The sequence below is a fragment of the Ranitomeya imitator genome, chromosome 6 (assembly GCF_032444005.1).
Source record: "Ranitomeya imitator isolate aRanImi1 chromosome 6, aRanImi1.pri, whole genome shotgun sequence".
In the NCBI taxonomy this organism is placed as follows: Eukaryota; Metazoa; Chordata; class Amphibia; order Anura; family Dendrobatidae; genus Ranitomeya; species Ranitomeya imitator.
The window spans coordinates 309973135-309992899 of NC_091287.1; the positions used below are offsets into that span (position 1 = coordinate 309973135).

Sequence of the window (19765 nt, forward strand, 5' to 3'; positions counted from 1 at the left end):
TGCTATTCTCACCTTCTGCCCTCCACCGATGCGCGCGATGCTGCCGCCAGCTTCCGTTCTCAGTGATAGCATTGCAAAATTACCCAGATGACCTAGCGGTCTCGCGAGACCAAGTCATCTGGGTAATTTCGCAATGAATCACTGCGAACGGAAGCTGGCGGCTGCATCGCGCGCATCAGCACAGCTTCGCTGGACGCCGGAGGGTGAGTATATAACTATTTTTTATTTTAATTTTTTTTTTTAACAGGGATATGGTGCCCACACTGCTGTGTACTGCGTGGGCTGTGTTATGTACTATGTGGCTGCTATATACTACATGTTATATACTACGTGGCTGTGCTATATACTACGTGGCTGTGCTATATACTACGTGGCTGTGCTAAGCGTTACATACATACATACATACATACATACTCTAGAATACCCGATGCGTTCGAATCGGGCCACCATCTAGTGTCTTATACTTTGTTAAATACCATTAATTAGCAAATAACACTTTTTTTCCTTAAGGAGATAATCATTATAGTATAGGATAATGTACCCATCTTATTACACTGACGGAAGCCTGTCCTAGAATTTTATTAGGAAAGGTGGTTGTAAGTATGTACGGTTGGAAGCTCTGTCCCTTCCTTTATGTGTAGGAAGATTTGTTCCCAGTGGATATTCTTATCTAATACTAGAGATACCCAGGGGTGATAAGGTGGTAAGAAGAGGCAGCTCACACTACTGACCACCCTGTCTTTCCCATCTAATACTGGAGATACCTGCAGTGCTGAGGTAATAAGAGGCTGCTCACACTACTGACCACCCTGTCTTTCCCATCTAATACTGGAGATACCTGCAGTGCTGAGGTAATAAGAGGCTGCTCACACTACTGACCACCCTGTCTTTCCCATCTAATACTGGAGATACCTGCAGTGCTGAGGTAATAAGAGGCTGCTCACACTACTGTCCACCCTGTCTTTCTGATCTAATACTGGAGATACCAGGGATGCTAAGGTAATAAGATGCTGCTCACAATACTGACCACCCTGTTTTATTTTAGTCTAAGGCTGTGTGCACACGATGCAGATTTGGTGCAGAATTTTCTGCATAAAATCTGCACTAAATCTGCATCTCCTGGCAGAATCCGCAAGTGCGTTTTTTGATGCGTTTTTGATGCGTTTTTTACCAATGGATTTCTATTATGGAGGGGTGCAGAAACGCTGCAGAACTGCACAAAAGTGACATGCACTTTGAAATCTGCAGCGTTTCTGCGCAGATTTTTCTGCACCATGTGCACAGCTTCTTTTTTTTTTCACATTGATTTACATTGTACTGTAAATCACAGTGCAGTTCTGCAGCGTTTCTGCTGCAGAAAAATCTGCTGCAGTTCTGCACTAAATCTGCATCGTGTGCACACACCCTAATAGTGGAGATACCAGGGGTGCTGAGGTAATAAGGGCCTGCTCACACTGCTGTCCACCCTGTTTTATTTTAGTCTAATAGTGGAGATACCAGGGGTGCTGAGGTAATAAGGGCCTGCTCACACTGCTGTCCACCCTGTTTTATTTTAGTCTAATAGTGGAGATACCAGGGGTGCTGAGGTAATAAGAGGCTGCTCACACTGCTGTCCACCCTGTTTTATTTTAGTCTAATAGTGGAGATACCAGGGATGCTGAGGTAATAAGAGGCTGCTCACACTGCTGTCCACCCTGTTTTATTTTAGTCTAATACTGGAGATACCAGGGGTGCTGAGGTAATAAGAGGCTGCTCACACTGCTGTCCACCCTGTTTTATTTTAGTCTAATACTGGAGATACCAGGGGTGCTGAGGTAATAAGAGGCTGCTCACACTGCTGTCCACCCTGTTTTATTTTAGTCTAATAGTGGAGATACCAGGGATGCTGAGGTAATAAGAGGCTGCTCACACTGCTGTCCACCCTGTTTTATTTTAGTCTAATACTGGAGATACCAGGGGTGCTGAGGTAATAAGAGGCTGCTCACACTGCTGTCCACCCTGTTTTATTTTAGTCTAATAGTGGAGATACCAGGGGTGCTGAGGTAATAAGGGGCTGCTCACACTGCTGTCCACCCTGTTTTATTTTAGTCTAATACTGGAGATACCAGGGGTGCTGAGGTAATAAGAGGCTGCTCACACTGCTGTCCACCCTGTTTTATTTTAGTCTAATACTGGAGATACCAGGGGTGCTGAGGTAATAAGGGGCTGCTCACACTGCTGTCCACCCTGTTTTATTTTAGTCTAATACTGGAGATACCAGGGGTGCTGAGGTAATAAGGGCCTGCTCACACTGCTGTCCACCCTGTCTTACTTAAGCAGGGTGAGCAGCTGCTGTGACCTAGAATTGGCCTATGTGATGTACTCTCTCCTGGTCACAGCAGTGCAGCTTCCAACTGCACATGCTCACAGGCACTTTTAACCTTCTAGTACAGGTTTCTTTCAGTGTAACAAGGCAGCTGCGATTTAATGTACAACAATGATTACCTTTTGACAAAACAAGTGTGGTTTACTAATTACGGTAAGTGTCTTTAGGACTTAAGTCAACAAGTTCATTTTTTTTATCTATTTTTTTTCTATTCCTGGAGAACCCCTTTAATCACATGCACTGACGTGCCATACAAACACTACACAGACACTCTGCATTAACAAGCCATATAAGGACTAAAATGTGCACGGTAGCAATTTGATATCTTTTGGAGCTCAGGAGAAATACTTGCTCACTAAAGCCAGATAACTTGAAAGGTTGTAGTAAATCTAATGCATGAATTGCCTAAACCCATGAAATCAGACTGGGCTTTTTTATATAATTCTTTGCTGACAGACTGTGTTCTGCATGTTTTTGTTCTGAAAATAGCATTCTCGTCTCACCCCGCAGTTAATCATATTTAGAAGCATTACTCCCTTGTATGTTGATCTGGTTGTGAAGATATGGACTCGTTGCTATGGCTGGAGGAAGTGTGTCCAGCCTTGGTGGATACCCATTTATTTATAATCTGGTACTTCATCCCAGACAGAAGGAAGCATTTAACATTTTTCTTGTTCTGCAGGTTTTGCTTGTTACTTTTCAGCGTCATTAGATTATGCAGTAGGCAGCAAGAATTTTAAGCTTTATGACAATTCATATTACAAAATACCCCCACTGTAGGGTTGTCCACTTTCAGGAAAGTGGCCTGCAAACTTTGTAAAATAACAAATTCAGCAGGTACTCTGCCACCCTGGGTCCAGCACCGGCTACATGCCGCAGAAACGATCATGGCACCAGTGCTAACCACTGACCCACCGTGCTATCCATGATGTGAATTCAAAAGATGACTGGATGACTGCAGGGTTCAGCTGCAATACCAGGCACAGGCATGTGTATGGGAACCATGGCTCAGTAAGGTCCCCATGCACATTAGCCAAACTACCAATTTAAGAAAGCCCAACCGTTTTGAGTACGGTAGATAGGTCTCCTGATGGAAAGATCAGGCATGTTGATCTTTACAGCCTATTAGTTTTGTTTTCAGGGAAGATGAGCTGCTGCCTGAGGTGTCTGGCAGCCCCTTTTGCCCATTTGGTAATTCATGCATGCTCTGCTGAATTGAGCGTGCATGTGTTTGGAGTCACACAAGCGTATAACACGGCTGAGTGCTATGTGATAAAACATCGCATAGCACTCTGCCCAGGGTTAATCTATGAGGCTGCTCAGATCTGCAATTTTCTCATTCTGGTTCGGCATAAGAGAACAATTGCAGATTGGCAGCAAAACTCAGCTCACTCTCACCCATACAAGTCTGTGGGTGCGAGTGCAACATCGGACTCGAATGTCACCCCAGTGCAGTCCGATATACGCCAAGACAGGCAATGGAGGAGGTTGAGAAATTACTTTCTTCATCTTCTCTGCACCTGTGCTGTGATGTATTCATCATGCGAGAGGATCGGCGCACAGTAGAATAACTCTCGGATCACACTCGCAGCAGAGCTGGAGCCAAGGGTCATTGGCATATCACATCGGACGCCATGCGCTGGTGTGATTTCAGCCTAAGGCCGGGGTGACACTTGCAAGAAACTCGCACGAGTCTCGCGTCTCAATACCCGGCACTACCACCGGCACTCGGACCGGAGTGTGCGGTTTCATATATTTCTATGCAGCTGAGCGCTCCGGTCCAATGCCACGTATTGACGCGAGACTCGTGCGAGTTTCTTGCAAGTGTGAACCGGCCTAAGAGTAATTGTTGCAGTTTCAGTTTATTAAAAGATATATTGCACCATTAGTCCTGATCATTGAGGTCCCAGCAGTCAAAGGCTCACTAAAATCTACATACTGCAATTTCCTGTAATTTAGTTTATTCCGCATGTAAGGCTATGTTCACACCTTGCGTTTTTTTTCTTCAGGCAAAATCTGCTCTCTTGGTAGGTAGAAACTTGCCTCTAAAAAGCAGGTTTTGCTTAGTTTTTGCTGCCTTTTTGTCAGGGTACATTTGTCTCTTGTGCATGCTGATAGTTTAGTGCATAAAAAAAATCTTATTCTACTTTATAAGGTTTTGGCCCCAAAAACTCAACAAAAGCTAATACCTGCGTTTTTGTAGCTGAAAAACCCCCTAAAGAAACGCTGAAAGAAGTGACATGCTCCTTTCTGCAAAACCCAAGGTTTTGCACAAAATACTGAGAACAAATAAACCAAGCTGTGTGCATGAGATTTCTGAAATCTCATAGACTTTGCTGGCACTGTGAAACGCAGCTAAATATCTGATAAAAAAACTGCGGAAAAAAACGCAACGTGTGAACATAGCCGGTAGTCCAATGCTGCATTTAAAATTGCTAGTTTTAGCTTGCAAATCACATGGCCCCACTGGTTCATTGTCTTTATATCGTGTCCTGATGATTTGCATTCATGGTCTCTAAACTACCGGTAATAAGTGAAGTGTAATCAGATGAAGGGGAAAAAGATGACTGCGTCACATATGACTTCAGTGGTTTGCAGACTGTCTTGTATGGGGTTTCTCACAACAACAAGCTGAATTATGAATATTGCTCCGGACAATGATACAGGCGTAATCTCCAGTCCAGTACAAGTAAAGTAGCTACCACCTTGATAAATATTTCTTATTTCTTCCAGTTCTGCAGTGTAGACTTGTCTGACTTCTAAATAGGCCTTGCTCTCATTCTTCTGTGCTGTAATTGTGTATCTTAACATTCTGCTTTTATGTGCTGTTTTAGAATTTCACAATGAAAAATGACTGGCCTACTTTATTTTTCTGTATGATTTCATTTAAAAGGCTTCTTTTACACTTGCCGTGTTTTTGTGCAATAGATTTCTATGGAGCCGCAAAAATTTGTCGGAGCGCCGTATGGCCGTATTTACGGCCGTGAAAAAATATCGATCCTGCTCATCCTGTACACACGGCCCCCATTCAAAATCAATGGGGCCGACAAAAACAACGGAAGCTTGTTTATGCGGTGCACCTTGCGGAACGCTGTTTTTTTTCCCCCCTACTTGTCTCTACTATTCGAAACAAGAAAAACGGCGATCCACAAGATCCGGGACGCAAAAAATACGGCAAGTGTGAAAGAAGCCTTACTTTTGTAAGTGGTGGCTTGGTTTTCAGCACATTTTCAAGCATCGAACTCACAGGGAACTATGACTTCACAATTAGCATAAACCTTTGTACATTTTTACTATTCATTACTTTCTCTATGCCGAGGCACATAGCACAAAGTATTAAATGGGTTTTCCCACAACTTTATATTTAATTTCTCTATTGGATCACACAAACAATTTTTCAAAGGAAATCCTAAAAATTGTCCTGTATCTAGACATACTGGATTATTTTAAATTACATTCCCAGTTTATTAAATGTGTCCACCACCAGTGGCCCCTTATGCCCAGTAACCTACTGGATCAGTGGTAGCCAACCTTTCTTACCATGAGTCAAATTCAGTTCTGAGCCATATACAGCACACCCTCCCTCCATCATTGTGGTGTCACACAGAAGCCCCAATTACTGGTATAATGACAGCCAAAGCACCCCCACAGAAAACACCTTGTACAGCCGTTCCTTATAGGCAGTATACCTACATGCAGGGGTTCCCATTCTACCCCGTAGAGAATTCTCTAATGAAGCATTCACCACACCATCACATCCTGCTGTAACATCCCTCTAAATTATCGTATTATCCTATCCTCCCCACCGACCTCACCATTATATGCACATTGAAGCATCCCAAGCAGCAGGTTGGGGACCCGTTTACTGGACCCTATTCTATATGGGCAGCAAAGTGATTGTGAAGGCCTCCCTGTAAAGTCAGGCACCCCAACTGGCTACTTTTCTTTGGCACTGATCACATTTAAAGGGAATCTGAAATGAGATTCATGTTGCCCAAATGGGCAACTAGAGTTGGTGCAAATTGATTCACAGGACCCAATCCATCAGCCATGACTGTAACCTGTCTGCTGAATGGGAGGCCTGAGAGCCACCTTTTATATCCCGACATCAGTGGCTCTTCTTTTGCTCCGTTAATCTGCAACGTCATTGTTGCGGTATGACTCAAATCAAAAGAAAAGTTGTGCATGCGGTGAGGTAAGAGGCGGTTCTCAGGGCTCCCATCCATCCAGCAGAAATTACTTACATGGCCGATGAATTGGGTGCTGCGTAGCAATTTGCACCTCCTCTACGGGCAGCACGAATTGGACACCGCCCGTATTATTGCAGCAGTGTAAGTTTAAACGCTGCGGTATTAGAGATGTAAAATACTTTGAAATACCGGCCAGGGATTATGCATCTTGTATGATTGGTCCAAGGCAGGTTCCCGGTGGCTTCCCCACTCCTTTTGATGGACAGATCTCTCCCCATCAATCTAGTGGAGCAGGGTGAAGAGAATCTGCCATGGACTGGCCTCTCGGACTTGTCATCTGAGACGCACAGTTTGTGGCCGACTTTTCAAAGTTTCTTTCATGATAAAACATACTGTCTAATCTAGTGCTAATCTTATCTCTGATGCTTCTGAAGGATATTGTGATCCAGCGAGACATGTCATTTTTAATTTTATGATAATCCATGCATATTACATCTTATTTTCAAGTCATGTAATTTTTCCTTGGTGTACTGATTTAATTTGTGTTTATTCTCTACAGATTCTTCCAGGGTTATTCATTGGTAATTTTAAAGGTATGTAAATATTTATTATCTATTATTGTGTGTGTAGTATATATCCGTTCCTATATATTCTAGAGGACCTCACTCCAGTTTTTATATATAATATTCTAGACACACAATGGGTTAGTTCAGATAAACCAGTGTTTTTTTATTGCAGCACTGGAGTGGTGCTACTGAGGTAAGTTCCCTGCACCTGATATTATACTTCCCAGTTCCACTCCGGTCCTGCGCTACCATCGTGTGACTGTAGCCTCTGATTGACTGCAAGTCAGAGGAAATGGTCACTAGCCCACCAGGCTCTCATAGACTTGCATTGGAATGTGACCCCTGGCTCGCTTCTGCAACTGCTGGAGACCAGACAGAGTGAGATCGATAACCATCCCCTCTCTCTGTTGGTGTCCCTCAAGGCTCTGTCCTAGGACCCCCTTCTCTTCTCAAGCTATACCCTTGGACTAGGACAACTCATAAAGTCTTGTGGCTTCAGTATAACCTATATGCTGATGACACTCAGATCTACCTCCCTGGCCCAGATGTCACCTCTCTGCTGTCCAGAATCCCAGAGTGTCTATCAGCCATATCATCCTCCTTCTCCTCCTCTTGCTTCCTCAAGTTCAATGTGGACAAATCTGCACTAATTATTTTTCCTCCATCTTGCATATCTTCCCTACCTGATCTATTTATCACAATAAGTGAAATCACACTTTCCCCTGTCTCCGAAATCCGCTGCCTCAGAGTAACCTTGACTCTGCCCTGTCCTTCAAACTGCACATCCAAGTTCTTGCCACCTTCTGTCGCCTCCAGCTCAAAAATATTTCCAGGATCCATCCTGGCAATATCAGGGGTCATAGCATATATAAGGTGCAAATTGCAACCTAAGGTACGTTTCGCGTGTAGCTTTTACGAGGGGTAAGGTAAAAGCTACACGCGAAACGCGCGTCGGGGAATCGCTCCACGGCTCACAGGTAATTCATTTCTGCCACTGTGCCTTATTTATTTTTCAGGGTCACTCTTGATGGTTGCTTGAATAGGACCTGTGCACCTTTCTAAGAGCCTTAGGCCGTATAGTATACTAACAGCACTTTCGTATAGGTGTAGTCCTTTAGTTCCTATTCTCATAGCTTGCATTTGCTGCCCAGACTTTATTGCACTAAAGCACACTAGCACTTTGCCTTGCATCATCAAAAATATTCCTATACCTTAGGTTGCAATTTGCACCTTATATATGCTATGACCCCTGATATTGCCTGTTTTTTGAGTCTGGATCGATTATATCTGTTGCACTTTGGATCCACACATATCTTTTTAAAAAAATTTTTTGCTATATTGTTTTTTCTTATGTAATTATTGATTGAAATAAAGTATGTTTACTATTTTAAGGCTATAGCTTTCTCTTGTTCTCTTTTCGGATGTATTTATCTATTGCAAAAGCTGCCTCCCCTAGGCATATATTTTTTCTGAGGTTATTCCCCTACCAAAATGATTGTGCATACTCTAATCTTCTCCCGCCTCGACTACTGCAACAGCCTCCTCTGTGGCCTACCTTTTAACACTCTCGCGCTCCTCCAGTCCGTCCTTAACTCTGCTGCCCGACTAATTAATCTCTCACCTCGCTACACTCCTGCTTCTCCTCTTTGCAAATCCCTTCACTGGCTCCCAATTTCCCAGCGTATCCAGTATAAACTACTAACACTGACTTGCAAAGCCATCGATAACCTTTCTCCTCCATATATTTCCGAATTAATCTCCCAATATCTTCCCTCACGTAATCTCCGGTGCTCCCAAGACCTCCTTCTCTCCTCCCACGCTTATTCAATCCTGTGCCAATCGCCTCCAAGATTTCTCCCGAATATCCCCCATCCTCTGGAATTCTGTGCCCCAACACGTCCGGTTATCCACCACATTTGAATATTTCTGACGAAACCTGAAAACCCATCTCTTCAAAAAAAGCTTACAACCTGTGATAACCACACGGCCACCTCAACACCATCGGAGCTCCTGCAAACCCCGACCTACTGTTGCCTTCCCCATAATCCTGTAGAATGTAAGCCCGCAAGGGCAGGGTCCTCGCCCCTCTGTATCAGTCCGTCATTGTTAGTTTGTTTACTGTAAGTGATATTTGTATTTTGATTTAACCCCTGCTGTTAACTAGTTAAATGCCGCTATGAATATCTGACAGCGGCATTTAACTTGTGCTTACCGGAAGCGTGTCACTAAACCCGGCCATTGGTGACCCTGTCACGTGATTGCGGGTCACCGATGTGTTGGCATGACAACCAGAGGTCTCCAGCAGACCAATATGGTTGTCATAGCCGGATTGCTATTAGTGCTCATAGCAAGTAAGCATTTCTGCTACATACAGGCAATCTGATTATCACCTGTATGTAGCAGAGCCGATCAAAGTAGTGAAGTTTCTAGTCTCCCATGGAGGCTATTGAAGCATGCCAAAAGTGGAAAAAATGTTTTTAAAAATGTTTAAATAATAAAAAAATATAAATGTTCAAATCGCCCCATTTTCACTCCATTCAAAATAAAACGATAAAAAAAATCAAACATACATGTTTTTGGTATCGCCGCGTTCAGAATCGCCTACCTATCAATAAAAAAAAAAAAAAGAACTAACTCGATTGTTAAACGGCGTAACGGGGGAAAAAGTAAAAACTACAGAATTACGTTTTCTTGGTCGCTGCAACACTGCATTAAAGTGCAATAACGGGCGATCAAAAGATCGTATCTGCACCAAAATGATATCACTAAAAACATCAGCTCGGCGCCCAAAAAATAAGCCTTCATCCGACCTGAGATCACGAAAAATAGAGACGCTATGGGTATCGGAAATGGCGCAATTTTTTTTTTTTTTTTTAAACAAACTTTGGAATTTTTTTTTTTCATTACTTAAATAAAAAAGAACTTGGAGATACCGAAGGCCAATGTCTGTATGCTTGGGTGAATATGGACACCTCTCTCAGCAAAGCCTACATATATGGGTTGGCCGGAACCAAGTGTGATTAGATGTAATTAAAAACCAGATGGTGAATGGAGGAGTGCTCAGTCAGTAAGCTAACATAGAAATGACAGAAAACGACTGGCACATCCAAACTAGTGTGAATAGGTGCATACCAGAAGCAGCTACCGCACCTATTCACACTAGTTTCGATGTGCCAGTCGTTTTTCTGTCATTTCTATGAACTTGTAATGACCTGGAGAATCATAATGGCAGGTCAGTTTTAGCATTTTGTGAACATGGTAAAAAAAAAAAAAAAAAACGACAAAAAACATCTCTGGAATTGCACTTTTTTTTGCAATTTCACCGCACTTGGAATTTTTTTTTCCTGTTTTCCAGTACACTATATGTTAAAACCACTGATCTATTTCAAAAGTACAACTAGTCCCGCAAAAAACAAGCCTTCACATGGCCATTTTGATCAAAAAATAAAAAAGTTATGGCTCTGAGAAGAAGGGGAGCAAAAAACTAAAATGCAGAAACAAAAATACCTCTACTCATTCAGGAGTTAAAGGGAATCTGTCAGCAGTTTTTTTGCTATGTAATCTGAGAGCAGCATGCTGCAGGCGTAGGGGCCCTGATTCTAGTAATGTCACTGGGCTCTGTGTTTCTGTCTTAATATAATGAGTGTTTTGTATAATCACGCCCCCATCGCTAATTAGCATATTTTGTTTTTGATGTACATTGGCCCTTTGAAAGCTGCCAGTTGCGTTTTTGATGCGTTGTTTTATTGCACGCGTTTTTTTTGTCACTTGAAGTAAAGCTAATTGAAAGTTGCTTCTGGGAAGGAAAAGTGATTTCCAGTTTGCAGATATATTGGGGTATGTTCCCACGGTGATTAAACGCTGCGGTTGGATGCTGCATACATCCGCAGCATACATCCGCAGCATCCAACCTGCAGCGTCCAGCTGCTACAGCATACATAGTGGAGGGGATTTCAAGAAATCCCATGCCCATTATGCATGCACCAGTGCCTGTGGCTCACCCGCCAGAAACGGGCATGCGGCGCATCTTTCCAGACCGCAGCATGTCAATTTATGTTGGGGCAGACGCTCAGTCTCCGCTGTGTAAATTACTCATACACGTTCAATAGCTGCGGTAAAACCACATTATCTTCCTAATCACATGCGTATTAAGTGCGGGAACGCAGCATCCTACGCATTTGTGTACTAATTTGCATAACGGTGAATCTTGTGACACAGCCAGAAGTACATGACACAGAAAGTGGATGAAAGCACAGAGAGAGGTCCCCTCCTTTTTAATAAATAAATAATTAAAATCTAAAAATAGTGGGGTCCCCTATATTTGTTAACCAGCCAGAGTAATGCAGACTAATGGGACTGGTATTTCAGGCTGGTAAGCATCCAATAACCTTACCAGCCTGATAATACCCGACTGCAGCAGTCTGCTTACCTTGGATGGTTAGCAAAAATAGTGGGATCCCCTCCAAAAAACCCCAGTGTGGGGTCCCCTTATTTTTGTTAACCAGCCAAGGAAAAAGCAGACAGCTGCGGCCTGGTATTCTCAGGCTGGCGAGGCCCATGGATTTTGGCCCTCACCCGCCAAAAAATAGCAGCCCGCAGCCGCCCCACAACTGGCACATCCAAAGATGTGCCAATTGTGGCACTTTACCCGGTTCTTCCCACTTGCCCTTTAGCGGTGGCATCAGGTGACATCAAGCCTACGGCTTGGTAATGGAGAAGCGTCTTTAAGTCTATTGACTTATGGTCAATAAAGACACAGCCAGAATAAAATCCTTTAATAATCTTAATTTACCATACTTACTGCATCGCCCAATCCCCGACGCCCTCGATCTCCTGCAAAAAAAATAAAATAATAAACCACCATATAATACTCTCTGTCCGCTGTAGTCCATTTACCGACTGCCCCACGACGAGTACAGCTCTGCTACATCTGGATGTCAGGCTGAACGGTGGCATTATGCCACCATCCAACCTGACATCCAGACACAGCAGAGCTTGTAGATGACCACCGGAGATAACTCTTTCTCCAGCGGTCACCTGCACTGCAGTTCTCACGATCAGCTGACCGTGAGAACTTTGCTAGTGACCGGAGATAACCCTGGCGGTCACGTGCAAGGCAGTTCTCGAGGTAAGGTGATCTCATCGCGAGAATTGCTGTGGATGCGAACTTCCGGCTGTGGCAGAAGGTAAGACATTATGTAAATTAGTACACATGCGTAGTAACTGCGTTTCCGCACTTGCTATGCATGTGACTATAAAGATATGGTTTTACCGCATGTAATGATAGTCTATGGGCAATTTACGCTGCGGTGACTGAGCGTCTCTGCATCGTAAATAGACATGCTGCGGTCTGGAAAGACACACCGCATGTCCGCTTACGCAGGGAGCCGCGGGCGTCTCTGAACGCATAGTGGAGATGGGATTTCTTGAAATCCCACCCACTATGCTGTAACATCTGGCTGCTGGGGGTTTGATGCTGCGACTGTGTGCAGCATCAAACCCGCAGCCTTTACTGACCGTGGAAACATAGGCTTAGGGCAATTCCAGAAAATATGGAGAAGACTACCTTGCTGACCAGTTTCTCCAACATAGAGGTGAAAGGTCTGTGTATGTGGGCTCACCTAGTTGGGGTATAGTACCATTTAGCAAACATTTTATTAAAAGATTCTTTTTAACCCCTTACCGCCACATGTGCATCATATGGTGGCTCCCTGACTTTGATGTGGGCTTGCACGCTGAGACTGCATCTATCCCCACACATGATGGCTGATTTAAAGGTTTTCCTGAACAGTTTTTTTAAATGGTCTCAGTGGCACATTAAAATGTAGTACTTGCATATTGTATGTAATAAACAGCTGAGTTATCTTACATTTTAAGGCTTATCATATTAGAAAGAAATGTAAGTTACATTTTGGTGACTCGCTCTGTGCAGCTATAATGCTGTTAACATGTGATCTAATACTCTATTTAACAGAATCAGATTTTTTTTCAATGATTTTTGCCAGGCAGATGTTTTCACGCCTTATGTAATGTTATCTAATATACCCACCAAATGTTCTTTCTGAGTCATGCTGAGCCAAGTATTGCTCAGGCGACTAACGGCTGAGCATCTTCAGAGGTGCTGTGCCTTTGGCTGTTACTTTATAAAGTGCCACTTGTTGATTTCTTAGTTATTATGTAGGTAAGGCAAATTTTAGGTGTAAAAAGCATTGCTGAAAAGTGCAAGACTTGGCTGTTCTCTTAGGCCATGTTCACACTTTGCGGTTTTTACCGCGGAACCGCGGCGATTTTGCCGCTGCGGGTCCGCTGCAGTTTCCATTGCATTTACAGTAACATGTAAACCCTATGGAAACCGCAAACCGCTGTGCACATGCTGCGGGAAAAAACGCGCGGGAACGCAGCGGTTTACAACCCGCAGCATGTCACTTCTTTGTGCAGAATCGCAGCGATTCTGCACCCATAGGAATGCATTGATCCGCTTACTTCCCGCATGGGGCTGTGCTCACCATGCGGGAAGTAAGCGGATAATGTGCGGGTGGTACCTGGGGTGGAGGAGAGGAGACTCTCCTCCAGGCCCCGGGAACCATATTTGTGTAAAAAAAAAAAAAATTAAAATAAAAAATCATGATCTACTCACCCTCTGACGTCCCGATCTCCTCAGTGCTGCACGCGGTTTGCTATGCGACCAGGACCTGCGGTGACGTCGCGGTCACATGACCGTGACGTCACGAAGGTCCTTCTCGCACAGCATCTTTGGAACCGGACCGCCGCCTGAAGCGCTGAGGAGATCGGGACGTCAGAGGGTGAGTATATCATTATTTTTATTATTTTTAACATTACTATTGATGTTGCATATTGCTGCATATGCGGCATCAATAATAGGAGTAAATCCCGCAGCGGAACCCGTAACACAAACCACGATAAATCTGCAGGGATAACCGCAGCGGGTTTGCCCTGCAGATTTATCAAATCCGCTGCGGGAAAACCCGCGGGAGAACCCGCAGCCCCCTTCCTAGGTGTGAACATAGCCTTATTCCTTTAATTTTTTTTTTTATTATTGTAGGCAATTAACTATTAACTATACTTAATACAACCATAGAAGTTGTATGAAAGGGTGCTAAAATTATGGTATCGACATTAGGCATTTATTCAGATTTTCCTATTTACGTGAATCTGTCACCAGTTTTTTTTGATACCCCATCTGAAAGCAGCATGATGTAGGGACCCTGATTGTTGGTACGTGCTACCGTAGTTGTTGTTTTGATAAAAATTCACCGTATTATTTTCTGCAGATTCAGCGGTTCTCTAAATGCTGAGTTCTGTATAACCTCTCCTTCACCACGGATTGGCAGATTTCTGGGTACACTATGCATAGGCAGAAAGCTGCCAATAAGTGGTGGTGCAGGGTTATACAGAGATCATGAATATGGAGGACTATCGGGCAGCAGGTTTACTAGTCCTTTAGTGATAATATGTTGATTAAATTAGTGATTTTACCAAAACTACACTAAACAGCCCAGTAAGTGACACATCGCGAATGGACCCAATGTACTATATTAAAAACAAACACCAGAAAGACGCAAATACATTTCAATGCAGAAAGATGAGAACTGGTGTCTCCTAATTCTTTGCAGGCCAAAAAAAATCCTTTGGCTGGTCGCATGCTGTTCTGGCCTGATCTATGTAATTTTCTTAATACATTTAGACAGGTCCACATTAAAATGTTTGTGGTCTGACCTTCCTTTTGATTGCTTTGCTTTATATTTCTAATATATTTTTGGCTGCCAAAAGACCAGCTATACTCCATACATGAAGACATACCAGGATGCAGTAGTAGTTAGCAGACCTGTTCCTCTTCTAGCTTTGAGCCCAGGAGTGTAATGTAAATTTAGTTATTTCCACCTATCATGTACTGATTAAAGTCTGATAGTGCATCTGGAAGATTCATCTTCCCGTATACATTTTCTCCTGGCACGAGTAACATCTCATTAGACATTATGTAAGGCTCCTGGCTATATGACTAGCATCGTGTAGATTCGACTTTTTTGCTTTCACCCTGCTCTGTGTGCTATAACGGCAGCAGAGCTATGTTGTTAATCTTCCTAATGGATACCATTTCTGACCCTGAGCACTGACGTTACTGCTCTAATAATAGTTTGTATGCTGATCTCACTGCTTGGTTTAGGAAAACTATAGGAACTCCAACAATAAGGCACTATTATGTATCGAAGTTAAAATATGTAGAAATGTTACATGTTTATTTGGGAGACAGCAGTTTCACCCCACTCCACCGTAAGCATGCCACCACAACCCTGGAACAAGAAAAGGAATCAGTGATGTTACAATCCAATATTATTGCTACATTAGATGACTAATGACTGGTTCACTTGTTTTAAGGGGGTTGTCCACTACTTTATCATTGATGACCTATCCTAAGGATAGGTCAATGTCTGATCAGTCAGGGTCCAACACCCGGGACCTCCGCCGATCAGCTGTTCTCAGTGTCGGCGGTGGCTGCCAGCCAGAAATGCTCACTTGAAGACACAAAAGAGCATAGTCTTGTAGACACAAGAGAACAATTTAATATACAGATGATCAGGTTTTTGAAACTGAGTGTTTTTGGTTCTACTATGCTCTTTTGTGTCTTCAAGTTTCTTGGTGGTGTGTGAACATGTTCCTACAGACTTGTTCACTGTGCAAGTAGCCAATGTGTTCTTGTTTCCAGAAATGCTCACTTGCAGAGCTGCTATGTCTTCTGATAGTGGCTGGGTACTGCACATCTACTTCCTATTCAAATCAATAGAAGGCGGATGTGCAGTACCCAGCCTCGGCCACTATCAGAAGAGGATGTGCAGTACCCAGCCTCGGCCACTATCAGAAGAGGATGTGCAGTACCCAGCCTCGGCCACTATCAGAAGAGGATGTGCAGTACCCAGCCTCGGCCACTATCAGAAGAGGATGTGCAGTACCCAGCCTCGGCCACTATCAGAAGAGGATGTGCAGTACCCAGCTTCGGCCACTATCAGAAGAGGATGTGTAGTACTCAGCCTCCGCCACTATTAGAAGAGGATGTGCAGGCCTCGGCCACTATCAGAAGAGGATGTGCGGTACCCAGCTCCGGCCATCATCAGAAGAGGATGTGCAGTACCCAGCATCGGGCCTATTCAAGCATATTAATGGAGAGTTGAGTCAAAGGAAAAAGTGTGGTAGAAAAAGGTGCACAAGCAACCGGGATAACCACAACCATGAAAGGATTAAGAAAAGACCATTAAAAAATTTGAGGGAGATTCACAAGGAGTGGACTGCTGCTGGAGTCATTGCTTTAAGAGCCACCACACACAGACGTGTCCAGGACATGGGGTACAAGTGTCACATTCCTTGTGTCAAGCAAATCATGACCAATAGACAACGCCAGAAACGTCTTACCTGCGCCAAGGAGAAAAAGAACTGGACTGTTGCTCAGTGGTCCATGGTGTTGTTTTCAGATGAAAGTAAATTTTGCATTTCATTTGGAAATCAAGGTCCCAGAGTCTGGAGGAAGAGTGGAGAGGCACACAATCCAAGCTGCTTGAGGCGTTGTATGAAGTTTCCACAATCAGTGATAGTTTGGGGAGCCATGTCATCTGCTGGTGTAGGTCCACGGTGTTTTATCAAGACCAAAGTCGGTTCAGTCTGCTAGGAAATTTTAGAGCACTTCATACTTTCCTCTGCCGACAAGCTATTTTATAGATGGAAATTTCATTCTTCAACAGGTCATGGCACCTGTCCACACTGCCAAAAATACCAATACCTGGTTTAAAAACAACAGTATCGCTGCGCTTGATTGGCCAGCAAACTCGCCTGACCTTAACCCCATGGAGAATCTATGGGATATTGTCAAGAGGAAGATGAGACACCAGACCCAACAATGCAGATGAGCTGAAGGCTGCTATGAAAGCAACCTGGGCTTCCATAACACCTCAGCAGTGCCACAGGCTAATTGCATCCATTCTACGCCGCATTGATGCAGTAATTGATGCAAACGGAGCCCCAACCAAGTATTGAGTGCATTTACTGAACATACATTTCAGTAGGCCAACATTTTGGATTTTAAAATCATTTTTCCAGCTGGTGTTATAAAGTATTCTAATTTACTGAGATAATGACTTTTGGGTTTTCATTGGCTGTAAGCCATAATCAACATTAACAGAAATAAATAGTTGAAATGGATCACAATGTTTGTAATGACTCTACATAATGTGTCTCACTTTTTGTGTTGAAGAACTGAAAGAAATTAACTTTCTGATAACGCTGTAATTTTGTGAAAAGCACCTGTAGTTTGCTACAGAGGTCACATGAATAAACCGCATAGTATATTTTCCTGCAGTGATGACATAACATGCCGTATATACGGTATATGTAAACATCACCATGGAGGCTAATAGTTGGCTACTGAGGTCACATGAATCTATGGCATTTCATTGTGTCAGCAAAGTACACAAAGACAATCATTACATTAAAATCCCTTTTAGCAATACAGGTTGCACTGTCTTAGGTCTTCCAATTTTGGCAAAATAGAAATTCCAGTTGCATTCCATGTAAAAAAAAAAAAATCTTGGGCAGAATGATATCTAACTATTTAATCAGATATATGTCTCTTGTGGGCTAACTAGGTCATTTCTGTATCATGAGTCCCAGTTTTAGAAGTTCCTGCTTGAGTTTGACCTACAGCAATGATTCAGAAATCAAAAATATTTAATGTTTTTCTTTTGACTGAAAGTTATTTTTTTTCTGTCCCTTCTTTCAGATGCTCGAGATATTGAACAGCTACAGAAGAATAACATTACTCACATTTTGTCTATACATGACAGTGCCAGGCCTATGTTAGAGGTAAGCAGAACTGCCTTCCTTTTCATCGTTCCTCTCAGTATGATTTATCACCTCTTTCCACACACCCTTCTCAATAACATTGATTTACAGACAAGGGTACCTTGAATATCCTTTCCTTTTCTGCAGTGATCTCGCTAGGACATGTATAATATTAAAAAAAAAATAAAAAAAATTTGAACTGGGATGTAAACTTGTGTGCATGCAGCATGTAAGCGCACATTCACACTATCTACTGAAGAGATAAAAACAAAGACAGAAACATAATGATTACATACCCTGCAGTAAATAAATAAACAGCATAGTGCATGAAAATAATACACGGTACTTAGTTATCATGTTTTTTGATCAAAAAAATGCAAATGCCATCCCACCACTCCATGGTGACCGTAATTGGGACAGTCCTAACTGTAATATTAAAAACCTTACCATTTTCCAAGTGACATGTATGTGGATTTTATGTGCATATAAAGGTGTGGCCTGCCTTTCCTTTGAGCTGGGCATTATATTGATATGATCTCCCATGTCTGTGTGTCCACTAGTTAGGCCCGGTCCTTCTCAGCTCTTTTCCACATGCATGTGACTTGTCAATCAGTAAGGTTTTTAATATTGGGGTTAGGACTGTCCCAATTACGGTCACCGTGAAGAGGTGGGATGGTTTTCACATTATTTTGATCTAAAAACATGTTAACTAAGGTACCGCATATTACTTTCATGCACTATGCTATTTATTTATTTACTGCAGGGTATTTAATCATGTTTCTGTATTTGTTTTTTATGTATAGTAGTATTATATACGGACAGTATAATAATAAAATGATGGTCCTAAAACAAGTCAGGTCCGTCACGTCGGCCTTTTATAGAAAATCTATTCATTGTCAGTTGTGTTGATGTCACAAGAAAAAAAGGCAGTCGTATTTATCAACACCAAGGCACATTATTAAATGCACAGCAGGATGCAGCAGACCCCCATGATAAAGGCGGGGGCAACACAGGTGCAAAATACTGATGAACCAACCACTAGCGCCTACCTGTCATGGAGGGGGTGGTTGACTAGTAGTACACATGCATAAGGGCGCCAGTCACACAGGTAAATGTAGTGAAAAGTCTTGGGCTTAATATACCGTTTCTATAGGACAGAGTATTTATTTTCTGAAGATTGTATATGCAGTACATGTTTTCTTGAAAAGCATTTGCATTTTTGATCTCCCTAATGCACGGACTGTCTTGTAATATGACTAGTTTCTTGGCTGTCCTCCCAAAAACAATGCAAATTCAATGATGTCTTAATGTATAAGATTTCACCATTTGGTTAGTGAAGCGAGAAACCTACCATATGTACATTATTAGTTACCACTAATATCACAGACAATAGCATTCTGCGATAAGGCAACTAAAGGGTGTCTGTCATCCCCATAACGGAAATTGAATTATATAGACCTTTTATATGGAAGACTTGGCCCATATAAAATCATACTGGTACTGTAGTTTATAGTAAATGTGTTTTATAGATAAACTGTTTTATTACATATATAAATGAGGGGGCTTCAGTGCACCCTTGACATTGAACTTGCGCACCTCTCCTCCCACTTAATTACCATCTACCCGTCTGCCCTCATTGTGACTGGCAGTGCTGGCTTTGGATCTAACTCGCCAGTTGTGCACATACAGACTCTGGAGCAGCCAGGCACCTTCATAAACTGTGTCAGGGTATGCGGGGAGTTGTCATCCCATTCTCCAGTGTGTACAGCCGCCGCTCGCTGCACACGGGATTACAA

At 42.9% G+C, this 19765-nt stretch overlaps 1 protein-coding gene across 1 annotated transcript in view; it reads left to right on the forward strand.

Moving 5' to 3' along the window:
- Nucleotides 1–19765, forward strand: part of DUSP22 (dual specificity phosphatase 22) — a 95226-nt gene that overhangs the window by 18950 nt on the left and 56511 nt on the right. The window contains exons 2-3 of the mRNA XM_069730749.1: nucleotides 7115–7148; nucleotides 17908–17990. Of these exons, the coding sequence (XP_069586850.1) occupies nucleotides 7115–7148; nucleotides 17908–17990 (117 nt within the window). The remainder of the gene's footprint in view (nucleotides 1–7114; nucleotides 7149–17907; nucleotides 17991–19765) is intronic.